The 17,345-nt window shown below is 41.2% G+C and overlaps 1 protein-coding gene across 5 annotated transcripts; it reads right to left on the reverse strand.

Annotated features, from left to right (window-relative positions):
• Positions 1–560: 560 nt before the first annotated feature.
• On the reverse strand, positions 561–16,472 carry cep170ba (centrosomal protein 170Ba). Of its 5 annotated transcripts, none has more exons than XM_067480168.1 (19): positions 16,265–16,472; positions 14,724–14,861; positions 13,207–13,296; positions 12,293–12,373; positions 11,474–11,530; positions 11,023–11,179; positions 8,749–8,877; positions 7,598–8,089; positions 6,629–7,515; positions 6,308–6,466; positions 5,789–5,927; positions 4,060–5,670; positions 3,094–3,235; positions 2,552–2,684; positions 2,013–2,147; positions 1,834–1,922; positions 1,429–1,522; positions 1,293–1,344; positions 561–1,166 (listed from the first exon to the last, which is right to left on the reverse strand). In XM_067480168.1, exons 2-19 carry the CDS (start codon positions 14,826–14,828, stop codon positions 943–945), a joined length of 4,776 nt encoding a protein of 1,591 aa, XP_067336269.1. In that variant the 5' UTR covers positions 14,829–14,861; positions 16,265–16,472; the 3' UTR covers positions 561–942. The 5 variants fall into 5 exon arrangements, with proteins under 5 accessions (XP_067336269.1, XP_067336268.1, XP_067336267.1 ...); XM_067480167.1 differs by having other exon boundaries at positions 3,094–3,340; positions 6,347–6,466; positions 16,265–16,471; XM_067480166.1 differs by having other exon boundaries at positions 3,094–3,340; positions 16,265–16,471.
• Between the last annotated feature and the right edge of the window lie 873 nt (positions 16,473–17,345).

Below are 17,345 nucleotides of genomic sequence, written 5' to 3' on the forward strand. Positions count from 1 at the left end.
CAAGCCCTCAAATGTGTCTGACGCAAATACAAACACACTATTCTGAAGACAGAGGCCAGGAATGCTTGACAACTAGTGTTTTATAGCAAGTTGAGTTGGTGGTTGTCAGGTTTCTACAACTTCCTCAGAGACACATTACTGAGGGATTTTCACCTGAACAAGACGACCTGCTCAAAGTCACTACACTGATAAATGTAAATAAATGAACAAACTCAAAAAATGGATGGTTGTACCTGTGTAATACATGATGAATTTGTCAAGTGACAATCTCTCCTAATGTTATGCTGTCTCAGTTAAAAAGAACCTGCGGCTCACAGAAGCCCCCTAATAAATACTTTATACATTCTTTCATAAATCTGGCCAACAAAGAGAAGTGACAAAGACAGAATGACAAATGACAAAACGTGCACAAATGCAGTGGATTTACCAAGGATACAAATACTCATTATTCCAAGGTTTTACTGCTGTTCTTTCTGCCTTAAAAACAAATGATTGAACCATTTCCTCAAGAGTGTCACGAAACATATATATGTAATTATAAATACATTTCCCTGAGTTGATTTAGCCCAGGCTGGTTTTCAAATAAACCAAGTAATTACAATGAGCTTTTAAAATCAGCAATATTGGTCATATCATTGGCAAAAAACAAAAAAACAAAAAAGAGAGAATCAAGCACAGCTCAGAGGCCTTTCAGAGGTGAAAAGTAAATTTATGTATTGTGATACTTCCTCAAACCAGCACATCATACGCAGGGCTCTAATTGAGGGCACTGCAAGGGTGTAGTGCAGAAGTGACTGCATATCACACACGTAGGTGTGTATTACAGTTTTGTGTATGCAGTCTCACTTCCCCTGCTTTGTTTGTTTCATTTAGTGTGTGATGGTCCAGCACCTGGGTTTGTGGGGTTGCAGAAGACGTTCAGCAATGTGACTGCATTAAATCTTAGACCAAATAGCCCTCTCTGAGGTCATTTGGTGTTACAGCTGCTCTCCGAACACCATCACCAGGCCTCGGTCCACCACCACGTCTAGAGACAGAGTGGACTGTTCGCCAGTCTCTCAAGGAAAGAGATTTGGAGGGTTGAGCTCCAGACAAGGGGGACATGGCAGAAGCTGAGGCCTTGGACACATGAGGTTGCCCACTGGGCTCTATGACTGTGTTGATGACTGAATAGAGTTAGAGAAAAAAAATAAAAACAAAATGATTGTTGTTTGCCATGAATTCAGGTTCATTTTGCAAAAATATTATAAAAGAAGATGTTGTGTTATCTGTAAAGGGTCAAAGTGACTCACCCTCAAGTTGGCGTTGAACTCTCCTCAGTTCTTTTAAGATGGTTGCGATTTCCTGAAATACAGATGTCAAACTTGGCTTAAGAACAAGATTCACTAACATGAATTTAACTTTAAAATGGACAATAGAGTCACTTACCTTGTTGGATGTTTGGACAACAGGGACATCAATGTTAGAATTAGCTTTTGCCTCAATTTCTTCCCAGATATCCATCCTGTCCTGGAAAAGTACCCTGTGTGGATAATGCAAAGTACAGTTCTAAGAACAGTGAAGTTTTTCCATTGTAAGAAAATAATGGTTGTGCACAAAACACTGCTGCTGAAACTACGAGACTTGGTTTCAGACCAAGTAAAAGTAAATTCAACATTCACTCAGTCCCATATTGTTAGGCAGACTGTGCTGATTTACTAAGAGGCAGTAATTTAATAAGATTACCGTCTCAGTGTAGTTTGGCTGTGAGAAAGGCTCAATAATGTTTTTCATCAAACCTCAGATTAAGCACAGGAATCAAGAATGTTTATTTAAGTTTCCTCAACATCTTACTTCATTTTTTCAGCAAGCTGCTCAGTGTTTTCTCTGATGGCCATGATGATCTGAGATACTGGATTCAGCATCAGATTTTCCAAATTTACCTGGTAGGTAAAATACAGTGTTAACAAGGGTCTCTCAGATCTAGTGTCAGAGGTTTTAAACTCGAGCCCAAAGGGCATATTGTGTCACACCTCGTCTTTGCTCAATGCTCGCTGTCTGGAAATCTGCTCTTGGTCACTTGAGCTCAGGTCAGGTTGACTTGTAGATGCAGAACTTTGTGGGACTCTTTGATAGTTCAATCCAGCCTCAGGAACACACTGAATCAACTGCAATATAAACAGAAATCAGTGTTATCAAAGGAGACTGTTTAGAACATTAGAGCTGATATGTTAACAAATTGATAAAAATAAGACCATAATCTACTGTTCTTTACAAACTAGAAGCGAATGATTTACTCATTTAGGGTACAGCATTATGATTTAATTACTAAGATACAAAATAACTTTAAGATTTTAAAATAAATCATTATATCTACTGTAGAACAATGTACTACATAAGAAAACAAAAGAACTGAAAGATACTTTCAAAAAGGATTGTAGACATATTCTTACATTTGTCACAAACACAACAGAAAGGAGGAACGGTCAGTGTGAGCCATTCAATCAAATAGATATTTGATGCATGGGTGACGTAGGTAAGAACAAAAAATGCTATGTTCTCCTTGATGTACCTGTTCATGAGCAGTCACTGTAGTGACGGGAATGCTGCTCTCTGCACTAAGATTTTGAGGCTCACCATCACCTGCTACGTCATGGATCTCTCTGGCCAAGATAGCTAGGTCTTTAGCTAGGTCTTGACTCAACCTAGCGGGGACAGAATGTGTTTGAATTTGTCTGAGAGAAATGCAATTTCAAAAAGTACATTTGGAAAGACTTACCAAAGAGGACTTGAGTAAGTCTAAAGGCACTTCTACAAAGTTGTAAATTAAGGGTGTCAATACTTTTAGTTAAAAGACATATTAGTTAAGGAGGTTTAATTAATTTAGTCCAACCAAGTCATTATTGGTTATAGTGCGCATATAATTTCAAATCAAATTTGTAATAGAAAATCGTGCAAATCACACAGAGGTACCCACACTTTGCCACAACGCTCTATATGTTGTAAAGGCTGTGCAACTGACTTTCATGTCAGTGAAAATTTTGTAACAAAAATATCAGACTGACGGAAATCATATTAGCTTCTACACCAGACAAATACACTTCCCTGTCCTACCGTGCAATCTCAGCACTGTGGGTGGACCAGTTGTGGACAGTGTCTTGTTCATGGTTCTCGTCCTCAGAATCTCTGCTGCGGGGTGTCGGACGGAGAGCGACCACAGGCTGCTGCCGAGGCTGACTGCGAGGACTGTGGGAAGCTGAGGAAGGTTGGGAGCGTTTGTGTTTAGGAGTGCTCTGGTTTGAGTCGTACTCCTCATCTGAGGTAGAGGTATAGTCAGAGCCTTTCTGTCGTCTCCTGGAGCCTTGGCGTTGTGAATTAGTTTGAGTGCCAGATGATTAAGGGCAGAGAAGTCAGAAAAAAAGAAAAGAAAGAGAGATGCCATCTGAGAATACAACCAAGAACAACACCACCAAGTATTTATGTAGTCACCAAGGTTCCTCCCACAAGAAGAGACAAGAAGTTGCTGTGGAAGTCATCTCATGTCTCCATTACTAACTCATTATTGCTCTTTTAGGTTTAAAATCATTCACAATCTGAGATGAGTAGTTGATTTTCAAAGTAGAGCAGTGAGAACCATAGTAAACGGTAAGAGCAGTGTAAATCATTTTGCCAGTATTGTTGTCTTCATCATAGCCACAATATCCTCATAGCATGACTGTCAATTCAGTTAAAATCATACATTGTATGGGAACATTGTAAAAATGAAGGACAATCAATTGTATTTTGAAGTATTCGCTGAATAAATGTGTTACTGTGTTAGTGGAAGCCCAGAGACAATTCGCTTCCCAAATGACAGAGTACAGAACCCACGTAAAATTTCCAGAAGTGTACAGTCCATGAACTCAGGATTAAAAATGCATCAAACCAATTCACTGCTTTGTACTAACTGGAGAACAGGTATTAAGTAATTACTTTCCTTCCTATAAAGTAGGTTTGACAAAGGCCTAAGTAAATGTTTAAAGCAGTTGAATGACTTTACACTTAGTGAAACAGATATGTGTCGGTCTTTAGTATACTCACTCGCTGTGCTGCTGGCATATTTGGCACTGCCTGAACGTCCGCGAGTGACTGAGAGCTTGTTGAGTGCAGGTTTCTGCGGCCTTTCTCCAGGCTTCGGTCCCGGGGCAGAAGCCCTTCGAACAGAACTGCTGCCTAACTCTGTGCTCCGGTTGGAGAACCCCGTGCTCTTGCCTGACCACTGTGGAGTGGAAGAGGCCTCAGTGTCACTGGGTGTGTTGAATGAGCTTGTGCGCTTACGGGGCATTGCCAGCAGATCCAGCCTGGAGAGCTTCTTGGTTTCCTGGGGGGGCTTTGCTGAGACGTTAACCACTTCCTGGGTTAGCCTGTCGGTCTCTGTGCCCTCATTGTCGGAGGCTTCTCCCAGGCGAGCGCGACGTAGCATTGATGCCCTGGTGGGTCTTGGAGCTGACAAGCTGTTGGCACGTCCTAAAGCCTGGGACACACGGGGGGTCTTGCCATCCTCTTTTTGAAGGGGCGCAGTATATTTCTTGCGGTTATTAGACTCATGATCAGAGAAGGGCAAGCTCTGAGGGTCGTCACTTAGGTCTGTGGAACCACGTTTGCCAACACTATGTCTAAGTCCCACTGGCCTCTTGACAATCTCCGTCTTATTTTTGCTGTCTGTTCCCTGAAAGCGGTGCTTTTCTGATATTGTGGACTGGTAATTTGAGTCCTGACTAGCTATACTAGCAGAAGACCTATCCCTTAAGAGGCCATGAACAGAGGCCATGTTTGGCTTGGTCTTATTGCTATGCTGGCTGACTGTGCTTGAGGTATCAACATCAGACTCTCCAGAAAGAGAGTCCATCGTGGGAGATGGAGTTGTTTCTGACTGACCTGCTTGGAGTTTGGCCTCCAGAGCAGCCAAGACATCCTCTGTCTCTTTGAGGTATGAGTGAGTGTCCGGCTTGCCAAGTCCCAAGAAAAAATCAGGGTTTGGGTCTTTTTGAGCAGGTCGGCTAGAGATCTTGGGCAATCTGGCATTGCTAGGTCGCTCCTTGGTGAAGCTCTCTTGTCTAATTAATGAGGAGACTGTGCCCTCCTTGGACTCCGTACCCTGGCCCAGGATAGGAGCCGATAGACTAGGCTTCACCCTTCCCGAGTCTTGGTTACCCCTCTGTTTAGTAAGAGTGGCTGTTGAGAAAGTTTTGTTTACAAGTTTTATCTCAGTCCCAGAAGTGCTGGATTTTGAGCCTTCGCATTCAGGTTTGGAAGCAGGCCCCTCTGACCCGATGTAGAATGATGTAGCTTTGTCTGCAGGTCTTGGTTTTTCTTGGTTTTTCTTTTTTTCCAAATCTGACAGTGGTCTCCTCCTCTGCTCTAGGATGGAACCATCATCGGACTTACTGGCATCACTCAAGCTGTCAGGCTCTACATCTTCCTGCACTAACAACCTGTGAACATCATCTTGTGACCTGGGGGGCACCAAGCTTCTCTCTTCTACATTAAATGTTGAATGTGGGTCATAATGAACATGGATGCTGGGAGTTGGAATGTCACTCTCCTCCCCCGCTGCTACCTGGGGCAGGATGCGCTCAGCTCTTGAACCGTTGGAGCTGATGCTGTCATGGCGTTGGCTCTGTGTGGCCTTGTGGATGATCGTAGCTTGTGCTGAAATAAAATGGTTTTAATGCATATTAACCACACATACAGAAACTGAATATCATTCATATTCATCAGGGTTCTCATTATCATTTCAAATAATCTCATGTCTGGTCAGGTAGCTTACCCCCTCCTGACAGCTCCATCTGGGAAGGGATGTCAAAGAGTCCGAATGAAGGTCTAGATTCTGTGTAGCTGTCTGCCAAGCTGGCCCAGCAAGACATCCACTTAGGGCCGCCCTGTAATACTGCACCTGCTGTATGAACCTGCATAAAATAACATACAACTTGTTTAAAAAAAAATAACAAAAGATTAAAATTTTTAAAGAAAGTCCGAACTTTATTCAATAAACTTAAGATAATATTGACTTAGTTTTTTGAGTTGGTGGAATTTCTGCTATTTGGTTAAACAGAAAATAAAATAAAAAAAGAACCCATAACCTGTGAGGAAGAGACGAGACAAATCTAGAAAAGCCAAAGAGAGTTACCAAAAAAAAGCATGGAAATAGAAGATAAATCAAGATAATAATGAATAAGCATTTGGGCATGTAAACATTATGTTTACTTTACTTTTTTTCTTTGGAATTAGGTTTTTAAATTGTTGATTACAGCCAATCATTTGTTCCACCCGGAGCAGGAAAATTTACCTTCACAAGACCCTGTCCCTGCTCTGGAGCTGGCCTCACCTCCCCACAGCTACTCTGTCTATGCTGCTCCCTGCCCTGAGCCATAACAGGTCTAAATGCTGATGATGTTTCTGCATCACTGTGGTTCATGTGTTCTGGGTTCTCAACAAGACCAAACACCTGTCAGGAACAAAGCATTGGAAGTGTCATGGAATGAAAATGTGGACTGCCATTCTGAGCGGAAACTTCTTTGAGTAATAGAGACAGTGAAGAACGTTTTCCCTAAAGCAAGATGCTATGATGAACTTTTCATATAAAAATGAGGTAGATTAAATAACATGCCTGGTCAATCTTGCTCCGTGCCTCTTCCAGCTCTTTATCCTGGACATCAGTATCAATGGTGTATGTTCCTGCATCACTCAGACTGTCCTCCTCTTCATTTCTGGGGCCAACAAGAGGGCTGTTCTCTTCCACAATCTGAGATTGGGGCATCACAGGGGCCTTAAGGGGAACAGGCTTGTGAATAGGAGAGGACGTCTGTGGCTGGTATGGAGTGTTAGATGGAGGAGGACTAGACTGTGATACTATTACTGCCTCTGTTTTAGTTGCTTTAGGGGTACTAGATGTATTTTTCTCCCAAGAGGCAGAAGGGGCCTGCTTTGTTTGTTTGAGAAATTCAGCAGTAAATTCCTGAGCTAGTTTGGATCTCCGGCCCACGCTGCTAAAGGGTCTTACAGAGACAGAAGATGAAGAGCGGGAAGAAAAGCTGGTGCTGATTCGGTCCTCTGTCTTCTCCCTTCGTAAAGAGCCAGTTCTTTGGGGACCTGTAGAAGCAGGGCCCTTCAGGGGAACAGTGTATCGTTGGGTTGGGGGAGGAGTGGAAGCTGAAGATGGGACTTTCTCCCCAGGTGGGCTTAAGGTCTTCCTAGTCTTTTCCAGCTGGACCCTGAGGCCTGAGGACTCGGCTGGGGTTACGTTATTGGTGAAGGACTGGGAACGCTTCTTTTTTGTGCTATCATCAAAGAATTCAATGACAAAGGCTTGGTGAGGCTCAGACTTGCCAAGACTGGAAAAAGGCTGAAACTCTGGAGGAGAGATGGAAACAGGTTCCTCAGTGTCAGGGGGGCCAAAGCGTTGTGGTGGGGAGGTTCTCAGAGGTTGTGGAAAGTTGTTTCCATTTACTGCAAGATCTCTTGAATCACTGTAAGCGCCATCTTCACCGTGGCTTGCTGAGAATAGAAAGACTAGAAGTTAGCTGGCCTCATAGAAAATTAAAATCAACTTAAAGCAGACACTATATTAGAGACTCACCTTTAGTGATCTTCAGTGTTGGGTCATTGTTTGTGCTGCACATGTCTTCAGCCTGTGACCTCCCTCTCATCATGCTAGCATTGCTTTGGACAAGCCAATCAGCAACTTTGCTTTCTGCTGACATCACTTCTCTAGGTGTGGTAACAACCTCTATGGAAGGTACTTTGCGCTGCTGACGAAAAGAAAACTTGGTCACATGGTCCTTGATCTTCATTTTACCTGGTGTGCATTCATCAAACTCGATAGTGAAGGATGCATGGCTTTGGACCACAGGAGGTGTGGGAGTGGAGATGGCACACTGAGTGGGGTCTGGAATGTCCTTCGTAGGAACCTCGTGAACTTGTGAATCAGGCTTTTTGACAGGTTGCTGATGAAATTCTTTTGTTGGGATCTCAAAATAACTGGGCTCCTGGCGGTAGGAGAGGACGGACTTAGCCTGGCTGTCAGATAAAGAACCGTTGACTTCATACTTGGCCATGTCTTTACCAGGTTCTGTTAGGAATAAAAAGTAGTAAGCTAAAACACACAGAACACACAGCATGGATTTGTTCTACACAGTTATACTCGCATAATTAAGGAAATTCCCATATAATCAAAAATTTAATATTTAAAGCTTTAATGGGACATCACTGTCACAACAATCCCTGGTACTGGGAATACACAAACATTAAAATATTGCAGTCCTTTTACAGAGAAAACCAATGTGCCAGTTGGTTTTTGGGTGCCAGTTGGATGTGGCCAAAAAGCACTTCAGGCGTGCATCAAAGCATTGTTGAGGAGGAATAATCTGTTTCAGCATGGGTAACATGAGACAAACAATCAGCCTTCCTCCCCCTCCAGCAGCTTAGAGGGTCATAATCCATCACGAGGCAGACAGACACTGCCCAATGGTCTGGCATGGTATGGCTTGGCTAACAGTCTACAACTGGCAGCCAGAAACCTGCCGTGGGCTTAACGACATCCATCTCCAAGTGACCCACAAAGGGCATCACATTGCAGTGCCAAAGACAAACAAGTTATTACAAATTAGAATGTAATACACAGATGTGGGGACACCCAAAATAATTATAGAACAAACTATAAATTCAGCAGTGCATGTTTTTGTTAAAAATATAAACTACTGTATGTGCGATCAATACACATTCTCTGACCTGAAGACTCCTGCTCTGGCAATTTCTCATCTTTGCTCTGTTTTTTATTGGCTGGGTCCTCATCATCCCCCCACCAGGACGGCTGACCATACAGAGGAGTAGGCCTGGATATTGGAGAATCTGTGGCAGCTAAGAGATAAGTCCACAGACACAAGCACACAAAGACAAACACACACCGTTAGCCACATCACAGAGAGGAATAGTAGTAAAGAGCCACATAAACTGAATTTATAGAATCCCCAGTATATGTAAACACGGTTATGTAAGTGACATGAGAAAATACAAGCCAACCCTTCTATATGGTGATAATCAGATAATCTAGAAGCTGCTTAATGGTTTGATATACTAAACAAATTCCCAGCTTTTTAATGTGGAGATTCACAGTCCTTAGCATCTAAAGCGCTTCACCACTGTTGCCTTTGACACATACAATAATCTATCAAAGGTGAGCAAAGGGCCAAGTTATCCATTTCCCATACACAGTACTTTGGTTTTAGCCAATATCAACATTGGTCAGTGTCACAGCTAAAGTGGACTGCGTTATATTGCATTTATGGCTTTATTAACGAGCAAAGTACTTTAAAAGATTTAAAAGATTATTTTTGGACTGAGGGTATAGAGAGCCAGAGAGCCAACAGTTTATCAAAATACCACGTCTTATTTAATTTCTCGTGTGGCATAAATGCATGGTTCAATAAAATGTTGCAAATAAATCAAGTAAAAACTTTTTCTATGCTTGTTATTGTTTATATAAGCTTTGTATAAACAACTGGAAAACGCAGTAATAAATTACAAATGGCGTGAAGCATTAAGACATTTTACACCATGTAGATCTGATGAGTACTGTAGAAGGGAACACTGGGAAACATCCATTGCATGCTCCTTTAGTAAATGCTAAATTCCCAAAGGCCCCGTCAGTCTAAAGTAGGCCTGACTGAGTCACATACTGCACTAGTGAAGTGTCCTGCCCTGCAGACAGCTGGAGGATTGGACACCTTCCACATCCTGTACAGCTGCAAGGAAAAACAAGCAGGAGCATACAGAAAAAGAAATACAGCTCTTTTGGCAGTACTGCACAAGGGTCGTGGAATTAAAAAAACAGAACCAAACCAATATAAAACATCCAAACCAGAGTAGGCTAAAAAGCATTATATCAAGGTCTTTAGTGAAATATCCTTTGCCAGAAAGAGCCCATTTGCATGAAGTAAACAGACATATGCCGACTACGTCTCACTGTGGGCAAAATAGCAGCAGTTCACTTAAATACACAAAATGAAAGAGAATACAGACTGGTGTTGTGAGGGAGAGGCTCTAAATTTGGTTATCACAACACATTCCACTGGCTCTAAGAGTTAACACAGTCAAGCATTATTTTCTACTACAGAATACTATCCTTATCTTTTTAAAACTGTTAACTTAGTTCAGTTATCTCATTGGGGGTCTGGGCCACAACAACACAGGGATGAGCTACTGTCAGACTGGAGTCAGTAAGAATATGGCTTCTAATAAACATATGAGCCTAGCGCTGGAAAAGTCCTATTTTAAGAACAAGTTGTAGTTTTCTCTCTAAGCTCACAGGGGCAATTACAGAGCAGAACATGAGAATGGCTAAATCAACAGCAGCTGGAATGGGTTTTGTCAGTATGAATGAACTTCATTCAAATGTGCCTTTCTTGAACTGTTCCTCTACTGCCTAAACTGTAAAGCAGGATAAAATTGTTCTGTACCCTTTGTGCAGGAACAAACTCCACCAACTATATGGACTAAAAAGCCCAGAACCCCAGCACTGAAATGCAACACATCTTTCTAATTCCTCTATGACATGGTGTTGCGCTGTTCATTCGTGTGTGTGGCAGCACCCCACCTCTTGTCAGCTACATCTCAAGTCCGGTGTGGCTGTGTAAGATAAGACTACTTGTCCTCAACCCATTAGCTTGTCTGTCAAGGTCTTACTTGAGAACACTTATTCTGCCAACTCAAGGCTGTTGAGATGTTTTTCTTTACCGTCTCAATTGGCTTGTAGCTTCAGCCTCTGAGCTCACATGGCATCCTAATCTCATATGGGGGAAGCTCTTAATAAAAGAAGCCACCACCGACTATCAGGGGATCCACAGCCAGAGTCATGCAGCACATGGAGCCACAAAGACTTCCTTTCCCTCATGTGTGAACAGGATATTTAAATCCACTTCAGTTAAAGCAGTTCCTCTCCAATACAATTAACTAACTGTTATTATAAAACCCACTGCCTTCCTGTGTGTGGACAGAGATGTTTACCTGTGAAAGGGTTGGATCTTCTCTCAGCCCCGTCCTGAAGTTTTACATTGGCAAGAGAGTCTTTGCTCTTCTCTGAGCTTTGAAGCTGCTGTTTTTCTTTCACCTTGGCCTCCAGGGCTTTTATACCGAGCTGCAACTGGCTGGTGTACTTCTCATGCTGCAGACAGGCATAGGAGGGAAGCAGGATGTAAATCCTCAGGCATATATGGCAGGAAGGACATTCACTACAGACTTCTCAGGGAACTACATTTGATATTTAGTTGATACATTCACAGAAATGGTGATAACTGTATGTAATGATTGTATGTAAAAACTTACATTTAAAGTTTTGAAACTTTTCTAACAAAAACTGGTTGATCAATCAATTTAAATTATTAATTTAATGTTATAAAGTAAAGTTACCTACAGGGATCTATGGTTGCAAATTGAACAAACTGTCAGTATTACTTACTTTAAGGGCTTCCTCTGGGACCTTGTGTTGACTCTTCTCCAGGATATATACATGAGCATGTGCAGGAGGAGTTAAAGTATATAGACATTTCTATGTCTTTTGTAAAATAGTGCGATAATATGTCTATTTATATAGAGAGAGTTCAGTGAGTCTGGTCAGGGAGGATGTGTATTGGCACAGGGACAAAACACACATTCAAAACACATATCTGATACCCGGTTAGTTTTCAGTCACTCAATTTGGGTTCATGGCCTTTATCCACCTTGTCTACCAACTATGTAAGAAGTATATATATTCTTTACTGCTGACAAGAGGTAAGAAAATAGATAAGCATAAAAAACTTGCATAAAAAACTTGCTGTTGAAACAATCTTCCAAGACCCACTATTTGAAACACACAATACCACATGGCTCAACACACACTTTGTGTGTTCAGTTCTGATCATAAACATTCCTAAATGTCCCTGTATTCTAAATGGCTGGTTGTTATCTAAACTACATTTCACCATGTTTGAGTGTGCTGGTCTGGGGTCAAAGGGTGCAGCCGATTTTCTGTCCACAATTGACTATAATCTAAAACCCCTGACTGAAAACTGTAGAGGATTAACATGCCGATGGAGCAAAAAAACCATGGAGGAAAAAAGAAATGCAAAAAATTAGTGACTGAGACAGCTGCCAACCACTGGCTCATTTTGGTGTGGGCTGCTACCCGTAAACAAACTGTTCCATCCAAAGAACAGTGTTACACTGTGTTACATGAATCATATTCATCAAAGTTAAGCTTTTAACCCAAACTTAAAATAACAAATAAAAAAAGGATATCATAACCAAATCGTATGACGTCTGAGAGCTTAAGGGTGATGTATGTCTGATCAGGGATTCTCAGGTCATTCACAAATGTCTGCAAAATAAAGAAAAAAATATGAATTCAAAATAATTTTCAGTGTTCTTTCATGAAATAAATGTGTTTAGTCAGAGGTAACTGGCTCTTAAATTACTTTTGGCATACACCCAGACACTGTAAGGGTCTTTGTAATTGGCGCTTTTCCCGTTGACAGTTAATCCTACGGCACATTAAAACTGATGAGATTTTGTTGTTATGCAATGGCTGTCTTGTTGTTTTGTAGACTGCCTACTGGCCAGGTAGCAATAAATACATGCAACCCTGGGCAGTTTGTTGGTCAACCTCTGTCTAAACTAACAATTATTGAGACAAAGGTTTCAGAGTTTGCCATCAGATCACTAAATGTAAAGAAAAACCCTGCTAGGCATGTGCAATGGAGATAATGGAGGAGCAGATTTCACTCTGCACAGTCTAAATAAAGGTAAGTGGGGATACAACACTGCCATGTTGGATTTCAGTTACAGGTCTTTGCACTGTTATGCTCTGATTACTTTGTCTGCTGTAACCAAGGCCAGAAGAAACCCACTGTGAGAACAAAGAATGGTTTCTCACACTGCTCAACTCTGGATTTTATTGGGATAATGGTGCAATGAAGTGGAAACAAAGCAGGAAAGGGGGGGTGCAGAGTGAGACAGAAAGAATGAGAAGAAAGAAGAAGGTCCAGAGCTGCAGGAAAATCCAGTCTTCCGATTAGTACTGTTCTTATCCCCCCCCACCGTCTCTGGCACTCACAAAGATGTATTTTGAAATGTAAGCCTTCAGGGAGTCTTGTGGCTTTTATCACCCTGGGCTGAGGCAGGTAGACCGATGCTAGAGATGGACTCACTCACCCCGTTCAAACTGCCCAGGTCCTTCACCATGTGCTCGTCTGTGTTTGGGCTATAATTGATCACCGCATGCTGTTTGTCCACACTGCGAGACTGCAACAAAAGTAAAGGAAAAGTTAATGCTATTATGATTCGTTGATTTATCTTTTTGGTCAATCAACAGAAAATTATTTAGGAACCACTCTCTAACAACATTTAAAGACAAAGCTCTGCAAACTTTGGTAAATACTTTTGAGAAATGAATAGGTCTGTTTATGGGTTGCAGACATAATAGGCATCATCTTTCTACACTGTGAGTGCATAAAAATGTACCAATAACAAACCTACCCCTTGTATACACTACGGATACGTTTTAAATACTGCCCAGCAAAATGGGCTTTCATCAATTGAGTACAAACTGAACAATTGATTCAGACTAACTCCGTGTTTTCCCTGCTCATTAGGCACTCTGGGCCTCTTCATCACAACAATCACATAGACTGAAGTTAACTGCCAAACTCATTTGCAAATTTACCACCATCTTTCCACTAAGTTGACTTTTAAAAAAAATGCCTGTAAATGCTTGATACTTGATATTGGGCCTTTTTAATTAGAGAGAAAAAGTAAGCTCTGGTTCTAGTAAAGCAGTCATTATGATTGTAGGAGATACGTGGTCAAATTATTGGTCATGGAGATAGAGACTGCTTAGAAACCAGTTGTGAAATAATGTCCAATCATCCACATTAGTTACTTAACTCCACTTCATTCTCCGCTTCTCTTCCCAACAGAGTTATGATGTTACAGACATTCAACTTTGGTTTAAATGGAAAAAATGAATTGAGCTATAAACTGCAAAAAAGCTACAGATGAACATGTTTGAAATAATTTGTGGCAGAAACAAACTGTTTGCCAACTCAGGAAGCTGTTCTTAGCACTTAAGCTGAGTAATAGAAAAGTCTGCATTATCTCAGACTGTGAGAAACGGAGGCTTTGGCTGGATCTGGCAACGCCCAAAAACATGAGCCTAAACGATTTTTAAATGTAATGATCCTCTGAAGTTGGCAGTGAGCAGTTTGCAGTTTTCTGAGCATAACACACTAAGTAAAGCACAAACTGCTTCTGAGACAGACATTTTACTGGTCTAACATTTCACTGGAGGACAAAATTGGAGGAAAGGAATTGTGTTTATAACCGACACAGCATGGAAAAAACAATGCTGTGGAATGCTTAAGCTGCATTTTAAGTCGCTGTTTGTCAGTCAGGGCCGACTTTGTTTTAGGAAACTGTCACTGGGTTACACACTCAGACATGCACATACACGAAACATGCAGGAAGCCTCCCACTGGTGTTTCACATATTTTTGTGGCTAGCCGTACTGTAAGACATTAGTGCATTACTGCAATGTATCCTAGGCACCTTCTCACAGGTTATAGTGAAGACCAGTTCATCTGACATCCCGCTTGTGTTTGCTGTTTAAATGCAAACTTTCTGTGTGCACATTTTCTCACTGTCTCTCCCTTAAATACACAAAAGACACACACCTGCAGCATTAGCTCGCAATCTTCCCGGCCAACAAAGATCATCTCCCGTGGCAACCGGTGGCGTGTGCCTGAGCTGCTAACCAGGAACCATGATGTCACACTCATGTTGGGGCCACGAGTCAGGATCTTCTTAGCATCCTGTGTAAAGACAGCAAATGTGAAATTTGAAAACCTGAGAACTGAATAACCATACTATCATGAGGTAGCATTAAGAAGGCATGCGCAAAATTCAATACCTGTGTCCTTGAACAATGCCAGGTGCCCTAACAATGCTGCTCTGAAGAAAGCTTTCTTGAATGTAGAGATTACAGAGGGAGTTTCATAAAGGTGCTTAAGTAAGACCTGTTTATCCAAACAATTCTGGTCCGGTTGTGTTACTGCTCAGGTAATGCAACTAAAGAACCAATCATCCAAGTCAGATGGCTTACGGACAGCCAGGTTTCCATGTGTCAATAGGGGGCACACAGCATGTTCACGCACACTTTTTTCAACTAAATAAAAGTATAAACCAGAGTCTAGTAAGCCCCTTTATAAGCAGTGGCTGTGGCTACATGGAGAAAATCGCATTAATCAGATTCTGAGTAGTGTTTATGTGGTCTGATCTGATCAGATGTGTGTTTACATGTTCATATTATTTCAGAAAATATTTTTTTTTTACATGGAAAAAGCAGTCTGCCTGCTGGGAAGCAGTTAGTCTGTTGGAAATGTAAGACAATAAATGTTTTTTAACTTTTGGGGGGGTTATTCAATAGAAGAATACAGATGGCTGGAGCGAGTCACATTGTGTCATAGAAATAATATTTGCTGATCTTTCTCATTAGACAGCAGTTTAAGGAGCATATATAGTTCCTGCAATTTTCAAACAAGACAGTGCGGTGCAATAGGGACCTTTTCAAATCCTTGTCAAGATTAAAAAAAGAAACTCCTCATGTCACCTTAGTTAATGTTATCATCAAGTCGGGCAAATGTGCTCAGAAAGAATATATTTAGCCCAAGGAGAGAGAAATAATGAGATCAAGAGTTTCAAAGGCTATGTTTTCCCTTTTGATCAGATTAACAAAAGGGATAAACCAGTCCTTTCATGCACAGGATAAAATCATCCTGATGAGGCCAATATGTTCTGATTAACGTGCTTGTATTACACATTTTTATTCTGATTGGGATCTTAATCTAATTATCAGTGGTATATGTGTGTCCACGTAAACACAGCAAGTGTGTGTTTTATTAAACATGCCTGGAAACCTGTTGCAAAGTGAGCAGCATTAACCAACAACTGCACCAAACCTCCAGTGCTCAGGTTTTTACTTCCTGTTGGTTAAGTCAACATTAGTGTCAAAGGCATATCAGCTAAAATAGTGTCTACGGCTTAAATTACAATCTATGCAACGTTATTGTATCGTAAAGGCAACACGAATAATGTTTTAAATGACCGCAGGAACTACTGTTTTGTGGTTATTTCGCCTGGGTTAGAGAGTCTCCGGCGGGACCGAGATAAGCTTTCCTCAGTGATTTCTTCCCAACAAGGACGTAAGTTAACCTACCTTTAATGCCTTCTCCGTTTTACGCCTGAGTGAAGCCAGTGTTTGACGTCCAACAGCTAAATGAAACTAGACGACCGACCTGTATTTACAAGAGGAGCACCAGGTGACAGTGGACAGGTAAATGTCGAGCACACCCTCCTCTTCCTCCGGGAATGACAAACGGGTCTGCTCCAACGCCTCTTCTCCCGACACGGTGACGTAGCCTGACAAGTCCCATCAAAGGTATTACAGGGCTGGAGCTAAGAGGTGGGACAAGTAGGAGCTCTCACTCTGTCCGTTTTCGGTGTGCGGGGAAAGAAAGCACAGCGTGGATAGAACTATGAACGCTCCCAGAGGTAGCGCAGTTAAAACACCAATATGTGTCATATTTAAACATCGTGATACATAGTTAAAATATGTAATATATCATACACTTTACCGAAAACAATATATCTGTAGCCTTTCGTAAGAATAGTTGTATTTTAAGGTTTATACTGGTAGAATGTGTAGTCTATGTACTCGATATACTTGCCCCTTACATGAAAAAGAATACCAATACAACTATAAATTCTACAGTGCATGGGAACATCCTGTGTTTAAAAGTAAGTAAATCAACAGACACACTTTAAGTTCAAATATCTACATATCAGTATCATAATATCACAATTACCTCTTCATTAAATGTAAGAAGCCTTCACATGTATATATAGGTGGAGTAATTGCTATTTTGTAAATCTATTCTGACAGAAGAGTAAGAAGAAGTGGGCATTAAATTGGCTGCAAAGGATCAAACGTGAAAGAGTTTAAAAATGTTCTCAATTTTAAACAGTTTAACATTCAATAAATGGTGTGTAGCACGTGATAATATAGTTATAAAAAGTCTTTATCCACGAATTTATGAAGAACTAAAACTCCTGTATAAACTGATGACAATATAGTAACACAGCTAATCATTTAAGTAGATCTCTGTAGGACAATTACTGAAAACATTATAATTTTAAAAGAAAAGAAAAAAATCTTGAAATAAAAATGCAAGCGTAATGCGCATGCGTAGATATTCGTGATCGTTTCCTCTTTGCTGACCGGGAGAGAGTTTTAACAT

This window comes from Channa argus, chromosome 16 (assembly GCF_033026475.1).
Source record: "Channa argus isolate prfri chromosome 16, Channa argus male v1.0, whole genome shotgun sequence".
NCBI classification, from domain to species: Eukaryota; Metazoa; Chordata; class Actinopteri; order Anabantiformes; family Channidae; genus Channa; species Channa argus.

Coding starts and splice junctions, on each gene's coding strand:
- cep170ba (XM_067480166.1), bottom strand. CDS start 14,828: ATGAGTGTGACATCATGGTTCCTGGTTAGCAGCTCAGGCACACGCCAC. Junction 13,297..14,723: donor ATTGCGAGCTAATGCTGCAG/GTGTGTGTCTTT, acceptor CTTTTGTTGCAG/TCTCGCAGTGTGGACAAACA. Junction 1,523..1,833: donor CAGCTTGCTGAAAAAATGAA/GTAAGATGTTGA, acceptor TTATCCACACAG/GGTACTTTTCCAGGACAGGA.